General features: G+C 57.8%; 1 protein-coding gene across 4 annotated transcripts in view; it reads left to right on the top strand.

Annotated features, from left to right (window-relative positions):
• The window catches only part of SPSB1 (splA/ryanodine receptor domain and SOCS box containing 1), an 82,499-nt gene extending 68,825 nt beyond the window's left edge, over window positions 1-13,674 (top strand). For all 4 annotated transcript variants that reach the window (XM_053899020.1, XM_053899021.1, XM_019461310.2 and 1 more), the window contains exons 2-3: window positions 1,083-1,925; window positions 11,615-13,674. In XM_053899020.1, coding sequence (XP_053754995.1) covers window positions 1,232-1,925; window positions 11,615-11,742 — 822 coding nt within the window. In that variant the 5' untranslated portion in view covers window positions 1,083-1,231 and the 3' untranslated portion in view covers window positions 11,743-13,674. The remainder of the gene's footprint in view (window positions 1-1,082; window positions 1,926-11,614) is intronic.
• The last annotated feature ends 545 nt before the right edge of the window (window positions 13,675-14,219 follow it).

Below are 14,219 nucleotides of genomic sequence, written 5' to 3'. Positions count from 1 at the left end.
GGTCGGGTCCAAGTGTTCCCACACAGGGACATTTACTCTGCCGAGAGCCAGCCTCCTAGAAGCCAGGTCACCCTGAAGACGTGGTCCCAGGGGAGGGAGGCAACTCCGGGCTTGCTGGAAGGCCCAGGAGAGACAGCAGGCCCACTGCGGATGGCCCCCGCCCGCCCCACCTCCTGGCCCTGCCGGCCCCCGGACACCCACGTGTCACACCCTCCTCCTTGGTCGTAACCCTCCTGGTACTGCCAGCCGAGCAGACGGGACAGCTGCAGTGAGGTCTCTCCTCCAACCCCACGACACGGTGAAGTCTTGGAGTTGGGCTTCCTCCCCAGATGGGCTGTTGGGACCCAAGGGGCCAAACACCGGCTGCTCGTTGAAGGGTGTGGGCGGGGAAAAGTGACGGTCCTCTAAGTGTTGGTCCAGAACTACCTGGGGGTGGGGGGCGAGAGTCTTCATTCTCACCTGACCAGGGGCCATGAGAAGAATGTCACTGGTGGCCGCGGCCCAGGAGGGACACAGGACTTGCTGGGGAGGTCGCTGCAGCCTCAGGGACCAGCAGGCCGGGAGGGGGGCTTTCCACCTAGGCCCGGGTCGCCTCCCCTAGCGCGAACCCCTGCAAACAACTGTGCTAGAAAAGAGGAGGTGCTGGGAAATGGAGTCCGGAAGCTTCCGCTGCCTGTCGGGGCTTCACTTTCCCTGCAGACAGCAGGGAAGGGATACAAGCCTCCCTTTGCTTTGCCCAAGGAAGATGCCCACTGCCCCAGGGCTGATTTCAGGATCCCTGCCAACTTGGCCTTCCGCCCTGGGAAACCGTGATGAGGCATTTGGAGAGTGTCGTGTAGCCGACACCATCGAGCATGGTGCCCGGTCCCCAGGCCCGCGTCCCCGTGCTGACCGCTGGTGAACAGCCCCTCTCCTTCCTGGCGGTGTAGTCATGGGGCCAGAGCCCGCATCAGGTGTACTGGGAGCACAGAGGCCAGGTGGCTGGGACGTGTCCGCGTGGGTAGCCTCGTGCTCCTGGTTTCCGGGTTCCCCTTCTTCCCACACGCCCTGCTCACCCCGCTCTTTCTCTCTCCATCCAATAGGCAACACTGAGCGCGCCGCAGTCCACAGAGGCCGCCTGGAAACCTTCCTTGGGACGTCTCTCTGGGCCTCGTTGGAAAACTGGACGGGAGACCCCACGATTGATGAGTTTGCCTTGGGAGTCGGTGCAAAGGTGAAACCAAAGGCGAACATGGGTCAGAAGGTCACCGGAGGCATCAAGACTGTGGACATGAGGGACCCCACGTACCGGCCCTTGAAGCAGGAGCTCCAGGGCCTGGACTACTGCAAGCCCACCCGCCTGGACCTGTTGCTGGACATGCCCCCCGTGTCCTACGACATCCAGCTGCTCCACTCGTGGAACAACAACGACCGATCGCTCAACGTCTTCGTGAAGGAGGACGACAAGCTGATCTTTCACCGGCATCCGGTGGCCCAGAGCACGGACGCCATCAGGGGCAAAGTCGGGTACACGCGTGGGCTGCACGTGTGGCAGATCACGTGGGCCATGAGGCAGCGGGGCACGCACGCCGTGGTGGGGGTGGCGACGGCGGACGCCCCCCTGCACTCCGTTGGGTACACGACTCTCGTGGGGAATAACCACGAGTCCTGGGGCTGGGACTTGGGGCGCAACCGGCTCTATCACGATGGCAAAAACCAGCCGAGCAAAACGTACCCGGCCTTTTTGGAGCCGGATGAGACATTTATTGTCCCTGACTCTTTCCTTGTGGCCTTGGACATGGATGACGGGACTCTGAGCTTCATTGTGGACGGACAGTACATGGGAGTGGCTTTTCGAGGACTCAAGGGCAAAAAACTGTATCCTGTAGTGAGTGCCGTCTGGGGCCACTGTGAGATCCGCATGCGCTACTTGAACGGCCTCGACCGTAAGTGTCCTCTGTGCTGTCCAGTGTGGCAGCATTCCTGGATTTCTTGTGTCCCCGGGATCCTGGCTGGGCCTGGCCAAAAGTTCACGGTCATTGGAACTAAATTGTCTTTAGGTAGACATCCCAGCATATTCAGATCCTCGGAGGTCACTCTTGCCTTCCTCTGCTTAAATGAAGAATTCTAGCTGGAGTCGGCCAGATTACCTGATAGCACCTCGTGGATGGATGGATGGATGGGTGGATGAGTGGATGGATGAGTGGATGGATGAGTGGATTAATGAGTGGATGGATGGGTGGGTGGATGGATGGATGGGTGGTTGGATGGATGGATGGATGATGGATGGGTGGAGGGATGAATGAGTGGATGGATGGGGGGATGGGTGGGTAGATGGATGGATGGGTGGATGGGTGGGTAGATGGATGGATGGGTGGATGGATGGATGGATGATGGATGGGTGGATGGATGAATGAGTGGATGGATGCATGGATGGGTGGGTGGATGGATGGATGGGTGGTTGGATGGATGGATGGATGGATGATGGATGGGTGGAGGGATGAATGAGTGGATGGATGGGTGGATGGGTGGGTAGATGGATGGATGGGTGGATGGGTGGGTGGATGGATGGATGGGTGGATGGGTGGGTGGATGGATGAATGAGTGGATGGATGCATGGATGGGTGGGTGGGTGGATGGATGGGTGATTGGATGGATGGATGGATGGATGATGGATGGGTGGATGGATGAATGAGTGGATGGATGGGTGGATGAGTGGGTGGATGGATGGATGGGTGGTTGGATGGATGGATGATGGATGGGTGGAGGGATGAATGAGTGGATGGATGGGTGGATGGGTGGGTAGATGGATGGATGGATGGACGATGGATGGGTGGGTGGATGGATGGATGGGTGGTTGGATGGATGGATGGATGATGGATGGGTGGATGGATGATGGATTGGTGGGTGGATGGATGGATGGATGGATGATGGATGGGTGGAGGGATGAATGAGTGGATGGATGCATGGATGGGTGGGTGGATGGATGGATGGATGAGTGAATGGATGGATGGATGAATGGATGGATGGATAGATGGATGGATGGATGGATAGATGGATGAGTGGATGGTTGGATGAATGGATGGATGCATGGATGGATGCATGCATGCATGAATAGATGCTCTTTTTTTCTGGTTGGTCTGTCTCCAGTTTTGATCTGCAGTTGACCAAAATCTGGCACAGTAGCTGGGGGTTTACTATTGAGCTGGGGTTTGCAGTCTTCAGAGTATGAGGACCTCTTACAGAAATGAAAACCAGTGTTCTCTGTTGCTCATTAAACAGGTTTAGGGTCTCTCTCTTCTGGTGCTGGAGTCTTCTGAGTTGGCTCCTTTGGGACATAGTCCCCTGGAGGGATTTGTTCAGTCAGGATGTCAGGAGGCCTTTGGGGGAGGATCATGTGGATTAGAAGGAGGCTGAATCAGCAGTGATTCCCACTGGTCCTTTGGAAAAGGTAGTGGCCTTTCTCAGACCACATGTTAAGTAGCCCGCATGTGGCCACACTGTCCTCCTGGTTTAGGAAGTAGAGGGTTCCGTGGGTGGCTTTGTGGCTGGGACCCCATGGTGGCAGGAGGTCCCAGAATTCCAGAACTGTCCATCCCCATGCTTGGCCCTCCCTCTTTCATGGGTCCCTTCTACCATCTGCAAACCCCACCTTGGAAAGGGGGCGATACAGAAAGCTTTGCCCGCCCATGTGCTGACCATTTTTAAGGGGCAGGTTTGGCCTGGCACCCCGAGATCTAACCCCACCCTTAGGCCAGGTGAGCAGTCGGGGAAGCCCCTGCTGGGGTCAGAAGCACAAACGCTGACTCTGGTCGTGCTGCCTCCAAACCTTCAGCTTCTCCCATGTCCCTTCCCTACTTCAGCCTTGGAAGATACCAGAGAAAATATCCGGGGACATAAGGCAGAGGGAAGTTTTAAACACTTCTCTTTAGAAGTCTCCACTGCCTCTTTCCCTCACTCCTTGCCCCTGGCTTTGGCTGGGTGATGGCAATGAACTCACCTGTGCAACCCAGTACCCCTAGGTCATGGGACTCTTGGCAGGAGCAGTCAGGTGTGCGTCCAGCAGGTAACCTCCCCCCAGGATGTTATCTCAGACCTGGTCTAGGGAACCAGGAGAGCAAGTTCTGTGAGTCTGTCTCCCTAGGTGATGGTAGTAGAAAGTCTATAGCCACATCTGCCCTGGGCCAGGATAGACAGGGATTGGGAGAACCAGGCACATCCTGCCCAGGACCTAGGATCTCAGGAGCCCTGGCCCTGGCAGAAGAATGACCACAGCCCCAGATCGTTTCATGCCCATTCTGTGCAGCCAGACAGATGAATGAATTGCTGGGCCCCCTGTGTTGTCGCCAGGCCACTGGGGCTATTGGTCTCCATAAAGCTGTCCAGCCCCCCTGTGCCCTCCAGGAACAGGTCCATCAGTGTTGTGTGTTTGCAGGGCTCCACTGTTCCCGTGGCCAGCTCTAATACAGAACACAGACCCCTGAGTGGCCCGGAGGGGACTAGCCTGTTCACCCTGGCAAGTCAGGGCACACTCAGCCCGAACTGTTCCTCTGCTGAGTCAGGGCGAGACCCAAAACAGTCCTGGAGGCCCAGACGGGCGTCTTGTAAAGGGGATGCCCTGTCAGCTCTGCCTCAGGTGGGAAGTCGGATGCTTCTGTAACTTTTCTTGTTGGGGAGATGTACAGGGCTTGAGGGGAGTGGGGAGCGGGCGTTGGAATGTGTTGTTGAGAGTTGCATTTGTGAGCCGGGTCTCGGGTGGAGACCCCCAAGTACCAGGTGGCTTGAGCCTACCTTGGGTTCTCTTGACTAATGATGAGGACCCCTCCCTCCCCTGAAATGCCATGCTGTAGCCAAAGCCAAGTTTGCCTCCCCGATGGGCAGTGAAGACCATCCCTGGGACATCCGGGACGCGGCAAGGAAAGGGTTTACTCGAGAGGCAGTCAGACGAGGAGACGGGAGGGCAGGCCTCAAATCCGCCTCCCTGAAGGGAGAGTCAGGGAAATTTAAAGGCAAGAGGAAAAGGTCCGAGTAAAAAGTTGAGCTGGCTTGTGAGTGTGCGGCTGCGATCAGTCCCACGAACTCTTTGGTTCCTGGGTTTTGGTGCCAGGCAATATCCGGACGCCCTTTTGCCTTCTCGGCTCCCCCAGTCCCAGTCCGTCATGAATGGGCCCCATTCTGCACAACCAGTTGACTTTGGAGGATGCAGATAGGAAGACCCATGAGGCTGGTACAATGCCGACAGCCGGACACACACACACAGAATAGGATAAGTGCCAGCCTCGGCCAGCTCACCCACACCTCGGTTCCGTACCGACAGAGCACCTCACACTCTCCTTCTAGGGAAGGACCACTCTGGCTGCTGCGTAGAAATGAACGGTGGAGGCAAGAGTGGCCCCTGGGAGGCCAGGGACGAGCCATGACAGTTGTCCAGGGGAAAGGGGACCGGGGCTTGGGCCAGAGTAGGGAACTTGAGCTTGAGATGCTCACTGCACACATCTAGATGGCTCTGCCAGTCTAGACAGTCGGTGGGACGGTCATCTGCGGCTGGACGGTGTGTGACGCTGGGACCCCGGGTTGAGCTCACCCAGGGAGTGAGCGGGCAGGGCTGAGGCGGAGCCCTGGGGCGCGTCAGTGTTTCGGGGTCAGGTGGACGGAGGAGTGAGGAGGCGGAGTGGCCGTGGGGCTTGGGAGGTGAGTGGTATCCTGGACAACAAGTGAAGGAAGGACTTGAGGAAGGACGAGGTCCAGTATGGTGACGGCGGAGAATTGTCCATCAGCTTTGGCAACAAGGCCATCACCGGTGACCTTGACAGAAGTCGTCAGGGTTGGGGTGGGGAGAGGCTCAGAAGAGGAGCAGGAAGGGCGGTGTGTTCAGTTCCTTGGGCTGTTGGAGTAAATGACCACCAACCGGGTGCTTAAACCAACAGAATGTAATCTCTCACAGTTCCAGAGGCCAGATGTCCAAAATCAAGGTGCCCAGGGTTGGGTCTTCCAAGGAGAGCCCTTCCCAGGCCTCCCTCCTGGCTTCGGCTGGTTGATGACTGTCCTCGCTGTGGACGCATCACTCCATCTCTGCCTCCGTCATCACATGGCCTCATTTTATTGGGACACCAGCCATTGGATTCAGGGCCCCCCCCTACTCCGGCATGACCTTATCTTAGCTAATTACATCTGCAAAGATGCTGTTTCCAAGAGGGTCACATTCTGAGGACCCAAGTGGTTCTGAATTTAGGGGAGGGGGGGGAGGGACACTATTCCACCCACTGTAGATGTGGAGGCAGCAATTCTAGACCATTCCCACGAGACCCCCGTGCTGCCTGCCACCTGAGGGGAAGGTGAGACTGCACTCAGATGGGGTGCTCATTGGGCGAGGTCAAAGGGCGCCTGTGTCTTCTGCCAGGAGGGTTTGCTTTACCGTCCAAGGCAGCTGAGGAAGGGAGACTGTCATGGCAGCCCAGGTCCGTGGTCCATGGGGGGAGCGGAGTGTGACGGGCAGAAGGTCTAGCCAGGGCTGGCTAGATAACGTCTTCTCAGGGTCACAGCCTCTGGGGCGGTCTGACTTATTAGTCTGGGAAGTTGTCTGAGCCCTCCTTCCCCACCCACCCCACCCCGCCCAACGCCACCCCACCGCACCCCAGCCGCCAGGTCCTGCCCTCAGCAGGGACCAGCGGTTTGCAGAGCCCGTCAGCCTAAGTCGCTAAGCGTGGCCGCCCTCCGTGCTCACCCGGCCCTCCTGCCCCTGGGTGACCTCCCCCACCGTCCAGCCGCCTCTGACCACAGCCCATTTGTTCTGACTCCTCCAGCTTTGAGACTTTCTGGGACTGAAGCTGCAGCCAGAGGGACTGTAGTGTCACCATTCCTCTTTCCTGGGGAGACAGGACCCAGCTTGGGCCCTGGGCCTGCCTGTCCCCCCCGCCACACACCTCCCCCACCCCGGAGATGCAAAAATGAAAAGACTTACTTGCAAGCCGCAGACTAACCGTCCCCCAAGGGAGAGTCCCTGCCTCGTGGGTCCTCCCTGCTCCCACTTAGCGTCTCCCACTAAGGAAGCATTTTCCCTGCGGTTCCAGCATTTTCAAAGTCTCCCTTTTACTGCTCCCGGATAAGTAAGTTTGGTGAGGTCTGTCGTGATTGTGGGTTTGGAGACGGCTCAGCTCTTTTCCTCAGGAGACTTTTGACTTGGTGACCTCCTCCTGGGGTCCTCCTGGCCTCCCTGGGTCCCCTCCCGGGGCGCCTCACCCGCTGGTGGCTCTCTCCCACATCTCCATTCCAGCTGGACTGCAGAGAAGTGCCCTAGTCAAGGATACTAATCACCCAACCTGCAAGGGTTTCCTTCTGGGGGAGAGAGTCCACTTAGGAGGGAAGGGATTGTTCTAGACGCCCCGTCCCCCAAAACGCTGGTCCCATGAGGACAACTGGCTCTCAGAGTCGGGGGAGCCGGGAACCAAAGGTGCCTCATGACCCAGCCAGGGGTCAGGCCTCCTTCCCTGGTGGCCAAGGACAAGGGGTTGGGGTTTTGTTTTGCCTCTCTTTGGTGAGACCTGCTTCACGTTAAGGAGAGGTGCCCACATGCCCTGGGATGGCCGTCCTCCAGCCACGACTGTCTAGAATCTAGCTCACAGAGCATTTGCACTGGAAGCTGCTTGCAGTCACAGGGGCGGCCAAGGTGACGGGTGGGGATGGGAACGTGGCTGAATCAGGGGCACTTCCTGACGCGAGACGCTGTCCTTGGCCTCCCGGACGCAGAGTTCGTCCGTTTAGCCTGTGAGCTATCACAGCCCCGGGCTCTGGAGGCGTGAGCTGGGTTGCAGGAGAGCTCCGGTCAGCGTGCTGGGCCGTGCGTGTTCAGATAGGCCACCAGGTATCCATTGCTCCTTGAGATGTGGAAGTTGGCGCATAAACCGTCCAGTTCCTCAACCTTCTGCTCCCATAAAAAGCACCCGATTCACTTCCCGACTGGGCGCCCTCAGTGCCCGCCCCTCCCATTCATACAAACTATGTGAAGTTTGTGACGAGCGCCTCAGCTTCCTGGAGATGGGCAGAGCGGCCGACGCACCTTGCACGATCATCAAATAAGTAAACTCTTGCCTTCCCCGCCGGGCGGCTTCCTCGGTGGGAGTTCACTGGGCACCTTACTTCGTGCGTGGAACTCGAGGCAGAGCCCGCAGGCCCCCGTCAAAAGTGTTGAGGTGGGGAGGCCTTCCTGGGTCCTGTCAGTGACCAACTGAAATCAGGATGGATATTTTCCCCGGCCCGGTGCCCATCTCCCTCTCCGTGGCCAGTGCACTCCTGGTCTCTGCCCGGCCTTTGGAAAGCCATCAGACCGTGGCCCTGTGCGTCATCGTTGACCTCCTACAAGGTCCAGGGGGGAATGACCTGTTTGTGCCCTCACGGTCCCCAAGAGTGGACCCATCGGGGGATGCTCGGGTGACGGGTCCTAACGCATCACTGGCTCTGTCAGCTGCAGCCTCCACAGCTCGTCCTGGCAGGTGGGTTATGTCCGAAGGACACATCCTTCTGGTTTCACAACCCCCATAACTGGATCATTCAGTGTGGTCCAAAGATGGTCAGGCAGAGGAGGCTCCCCCATATCACATAGCTGCTTTCGATGGGGGGGGTGGGGGGGTGGAAGGAGGTAGACGTAGGTCCTCATCCGTCTGGGTAAACTGCAGGGGGCCGTTGGGAGCTTCCTCCTCCCGTTGGCCTAGAGAGAGCCCGACTGCCAAATAGGCTGGACCTGGGTGTATGTTCACTTTCTAGCCCGTGGCTCTCCCCTCCCTGAGCCCGTTTCCCCGTCGGTAGGTTGAGGGGGGCTGCGGTCCCCGCCAGGCACACGATAACGTGTTCCACAAGCCATGACCGCTGCTGGTGCTGTGATGTTCATTTCAGGTAGGCTGTCACCAAAAAGAAGGCAGCTGGGGCTGCGGGTTTGCAGAGCTCTGCTGTTTAGAAACATTTCTCAGTGAGGGTCCCCGTGGGATGCCTCGGACACCATTAAGCTAAGAGGGTGTGATGGGAACTCCCTCTCAGTCTTCCCTCTGCAGCCCTGCACAGCTCTCTGGCCACATTCAATGGCTCTTACTACTTTCTCAAGTGCCCTCAGCCACCAGGGGAAGCCCCTCGGGCTCCCCATGGGAGCTGAGCCACATCCGGGAGGGAGAAGGGACTGGCCCGATGGGGGCAGATGGAGAGAGCTCCTGAGTGGAGGAGAGGAAGGGCCACCGAAATCCCCCACTCGGTCCATAGAAGGGCCACTCAGCGCGTTTCCAGGTCAGGAACCACCGGGAGGCATTTCTGGCCGTCAGGATCTCAGCTGCAGGAGACTCTAGGAAGCATCTGGTCTGGATTCCTCATCGTACAGAGGGGGAAACTGAGGCCCAGGCCGAGGGAGTGGTCTGCTCGAGGTCAGGCTGCTGTGCAGGGCGGAAGTGAGGACCAGATGTGAGGCCACTGGCACAGGACGCTTTACGACGCGGGGGGAAAGTCCTGTCTCTGTGGGCTTGCAGGTGGGAGGAACCGGGCCCTGCTCCCCGGGGAGTCTGGAACGCTTGGCCCCCAAGCATTCAGTGTATTCTCCTGCCTCCAGGCAGGGCTGCCTTTAATCACCCTGTGCTGTCCAGGAACCGAGAAAGCTTTTCACGAAAAACATTTACCATTTCAGCTCCTTCTGCCGTCTCGCTGTGGCTGGCCACCCGTGGGGGTTGCTTGCCTTCGTTTAAAGTCAGGAACTTAGCAAATGTATTCTCAAGCCTAAGATTCTTTTTTTTCATAACAGCTCTGTTGAGATGTAATTCACAGGCCATACAGTCCCCACATTTAAAGCGTATGAGTTCATGGGCTCTGGTATAGTCACAGTTGTGCAACCATCACTGTGATCGGTTCTAGAACACTTCCGTCTCCCCGAGGGAACCCCGTACTCATCAGCTCCCCATTTCCCCCCAACACCTCCAGCCATAGGCTTTGCTCTTCAAGAGTTGAGGTTTTTTCATGTTATTTTTCGTATTCTGGCACACTCGTGAGTATTAGAGAACGGTGATCTGCTTCTCACTGGGGGCAGGGGATCTCAAGGGAAATGCTGGGTTTTTCTCGGTGTTTTTTTTGGTCACAGAGGAGTCTCGGTGTCAGGGGGAGACCCTGGACGAAGCCACGGATGCCATCACTTCAGCTCTTCCCGTGTCGGGGATGCTGCAGGGTGGCCCTGAGCAGCTCCAAGGGGGCTCACCTCCTCCTTGCTTCTGGGAGGAGGGCCAGGAAGGGTCAGTCCCGGGGAGGCGGGGAGAGCAAGGCCCACTCTGCCCCCGGCAGCCTCCGGGGCCTGGGAGGGAGTGACTGTCACACTCCTTCTGGAGCACACAGGCTGCATGCATGGAGCCTCCCTTGCGGGAAGACGGGCCCCGGCTGTCTGGGGACACAAGGCTGCAGCTAGAGGTCCCTCTCAAATCCAGGTGCCTGAGGCGGCACTGCCGTGAGCCCCAGCCTCAGTTTCCCTGGCCGCGAGATGAGATGCCCTGGCGGTGGCCAGGGCGGTCTCGAGGGCCCCGGCTGCTGAGCCTGGGCTGATGTTTCCACTCTGCCTGGCCTGGGCTCTCAGCTTCTCTCCGTCAGAGAGAGAAGAGCTGGGACGGAGGGGTTTCTGCAGACATCACACCTCCAGGCTGCAGGGTGGCTGGGTTTCCCCCACCATTTCTTACATCTGTCTTCATTGGCGGCGGGGTCTGGAGCCTAAAGGATGTGGTTGCTGAGCCCGGGCTGCCTGGATTTGGACCCCAGAGCGTAACCCGGCACATGAGGCCCCTCTGCTTCGGTGCCCTCAGCAGTGAGCGGGGGGACGGCTGCAGGACCCACGAGCATTGGGCTCACCTAGAATGATTCCCCTCCTGGACGCCCACGTGGGGTCTGGAGCTGGGCCGTGTGGGGGGAAGGGCTGGCTTCCGTGTGCCCAGACGGACGCACTGTGAAGGCTACTGCTCGTCCTGTGGGTAAGAGCAGGGACGGCCTGGGTTCTGACCCAGTTCCACCTCCTACCAGCATCGTGACCCTGGGCGGGTTATTTGGACTCACTATCCCTCAGTGTCCTCATCTGTAAAATGGGGATGATGATAATGATGCCTCCCTGTGCTTGTTAAGCCCCTCCGAGCAAACCATAATAAACCATCAAGGGAGGGGCGCCCGGGTGGCTCAGTCGGTTAGGCATCTGATTCTTGATTTCAGCTCACGCTTCATGAGATCGAGCCCCACGTCGGGCGCCGCGCTGAAGGCAAGGAGCCTGCTTGGGATTCTCTGTCTCCCGCTCTCTCTGCCCCTCCCCCACTCGCCCTCTCCGTCTCTTTCTCGAAATAAATAAACTTAAAAAAAAAAAAGAAAGAAAAACAAAAGTACGGGGCTGCATTTAAAAACTCAAAATAAATAACAAACCATTAAGGGACCCGGTGTTTGCGGGAGGGCTCACAAAGGCGGCCGGCCCCGGGCAGGTTCTCTGTGTTAGCTAATAACAGTTGACTTAACGTGTAGAATGGTCTCCTCACCAGTTGTGTATTGAAACGGACAGTGAGAGTATCGCCAGCGTTGTCAGCATTTTCGTTCTGGAGCCACCCAGAGCTGCACTAACCTGCTGTCCTTGCTCTGTCCCCCCCAGCCGAGCCCCTGCCACTCATGGATCTCTGCCGCCGCTCCGTGCGCCTGGCCCTGGGGAAGGAGCGTCTGGGTGACATCCACACACTGCCGCTGCCCGCCTCCCTCAAGGCTTACCTCCTCTACCAGTGACGCTCTAGCCCCGGCATCGCCAGCACGACAGCCACCTGGTGCCACCTCACCGAGCTACCGCCGTGCCCTGCGCCGCGGGCTGGCATCTGGCCGCGGGAGGAAGCCCCTGCTCTCCCTCTTCATCCCGCCCAGCGCCCCTGCCGGACACGGACAGCTCGACCCAGGCCCCCCTGTCCCCCGTCCTGATGTTGGCAGAAGTCCCCTGCATGCCGCACAAGGTCCCTCTTTGGAAAAGGACACATAGAACAGACTCCTAGGAAGCCCTGCGCTGAGCTCCGATCTGCCCTCGGGGTGGCGTGGGCTACCCCTGCCACCTGCCGGGTCCCAGCGCCAAGCGCAGATCCCAGGGGTGCTAAGAGGTGCTCAGATAAAGGCTGGTGCTGAGGCCGGGGGTGCGACGCCACGGCAGACAACGCTCAGGACGTCAGGAACTCCCCACGGACTCCGAGGCAGAAGCAAACCAAGATCGGACCTTCCGCAGCACCCAGCATCAGCCCCGGCTGTCAGTCCCTTGGTACCCTCTATTTATTCTTTGAACAGTAACAAAAGCCATTTATTTATTCCATTTAGAAAGGAACCCTTGTTTCAGTACCCTCTCTCTGGAGTGTTCTGGTGGTCCCTTCCACCTGCCCCTCCCCGGGATATGTGTGTGCCTCACCTGCCCCTCTCGGTGGGCCATGTCCTCACAGGGGCACGAGGGTGTCTTTCTTTGGGGCTCTGGACCTACAGTTTCCGGGGGGGCTCTGCTCCGAGTTCCCGAGCACGCCCCTCAGGGAACATTCGCCTCACGTGCAATACAAGAATCTTGGGGGTCCCGTCTGCAAGGGCTGTGGCAGCTCCCTGTGTCTCTCCAGGTGGCCACTCACCCCTCGGGCTCGGACATCTTTGCACGTGGTTTTATTTCTTCAGTCTTCTGGGGGAGGGTGTTGCTGCTTTTGCCTTTCCTTTCCTAGCTGAGATTTCCCATGTGCGTCGTCAGAAGCCCTGGCCTTCTGGAGCCTCAACCAAGAAGGGAGGCTGAGTGGGTCTCCATCCCCAGAGAAACCAGGGGCAGGACGGGCTGGGGAGACCACAGAGAGGTGGTGCCCCACCGGAAGCCAGCGCAGGCCCCCACTTAGTGCCCCTGTCTGGGCTCTGCGCCCGAATGGAACAGCCTCAGCTCACCACGACTCCCCCCCACCCCCAGAGCCACACGAGGTGCAGGGCGGGGTGGGACGGGGCAGCCAACAGAAGAGGGTCACTAGCGCCCTGCCACAGCCCCCCCCACGTAGCAGCCCCCGGCCCCTGCCACCGCGTTCACCACCTTCTATCTTGAGGTCAACTCTCTTTGAATCGGAATTCTGTTCATTTCTGTACCAGTACAATAGATGACTTTATTTGTTTAAATGTTTAATATATATACATATATATTTGTCTGTAAGAATTATGTTTTAAACAGCTGCTGTAGGGTACCTTTAAAAAAAAAAAAAAGTCTTCCAACGGAGTATATTTTTTAAAGCACAAAATTGGTACCAAGTCTGGGTGAGGAATGTAAATTGCCCCCTTATTATTTTGAGGTTTTTTCCAAGGGCGGGGATGGGGGGGGAGTGGGGAGGAAATCTTACCTGTAAGACTTTTAAAGACTTTTCCTCACTCCTGTTTCGGGGTGGGTCATGTTCTCATGAATGTTGCACACGAGAGAGTTCTATTTCTGCCGCTCCCAGCCTTACTGCCTTGGCCCAGCCGTCTCCCACCGACGCTGGATGAATTGCGGGCTCTTTGTCATTTCTCTGCACCTCTGTCCCCAAGCTTCCCAAACCCCGGCCCCACCCTTCTTTCCCCTCAGCCCAGAACCTTGTGACCTGTACAGTTTTGAAACTCCCGTTCTATTTTATGATGGTTAATAATAGTCAGTAACCTAATAAAGGAAAGTTTATTAAAAATACAAAGCCACTTTTGACTCCCTCTCTGTGTCTCGAGGGAAGGGAAAGGGCTGTGGCCAAGCCCTCCCTGCGTGCATCCAGTTCTCAGTAGATACTAAGGTGATCCCCAGGACCATTTGGCAGAGGGTGGGATGCCCACCAGTGGCCCAGTGAGGAGGAGAATCCTAGAGAGGTGATCCTAGAATGTCCCCATCCCTTTTTAGAAGTTTGTGAGCCTACAGCCCAGACTGAGACTTTCTGAGCCTGATGGAAAGGATTCTGCACATCAGTGAGAGCCCCTGGCTCATCAGTGTCCTATGGTTTGAGTTGACAGCGTGGGCTTTTTAAGGGGCAAGATATGAGTCCCCGCTCTGCACACTCGGTAGAAGGAGCCTGTCCCGCACTCACCTTTGTGCCCCCGTGCCAAGCATGCATGACGCTAATGAGACTTCACGGTGAACCTTGTCCTGCCAGCTGCTGAGAGCAGGACACCCCCCTCATCCCCTAGCAGAGAAGACAGGAGGGGCGCCTGGGTGGCTCAGTGGGTTAAGCACCCAACTTCGGCTCAGGTCATGA

This window comes from Panthera pardus, unplaced genomic scaffold (assembly GCF_024362965.1).
Source record: "Panthera pardus isolate Hobbes unplaced genomic scaffold, ASM2436296v1 HiC_scaffold_11, whole genome shotgun sequence".
In the NCBI taxonomy this organism is placed as follows: domain Eukaryota; kingdom Metazoa; phylum Chordata; class Mammalia; order Carnivora; family Felidae; genus Panthera; species Panthera pardus.
Note: the sequence above shows the minus strand (reverse complement) of the source record. Positions and strands in the feature narration are given on the sequence as shown.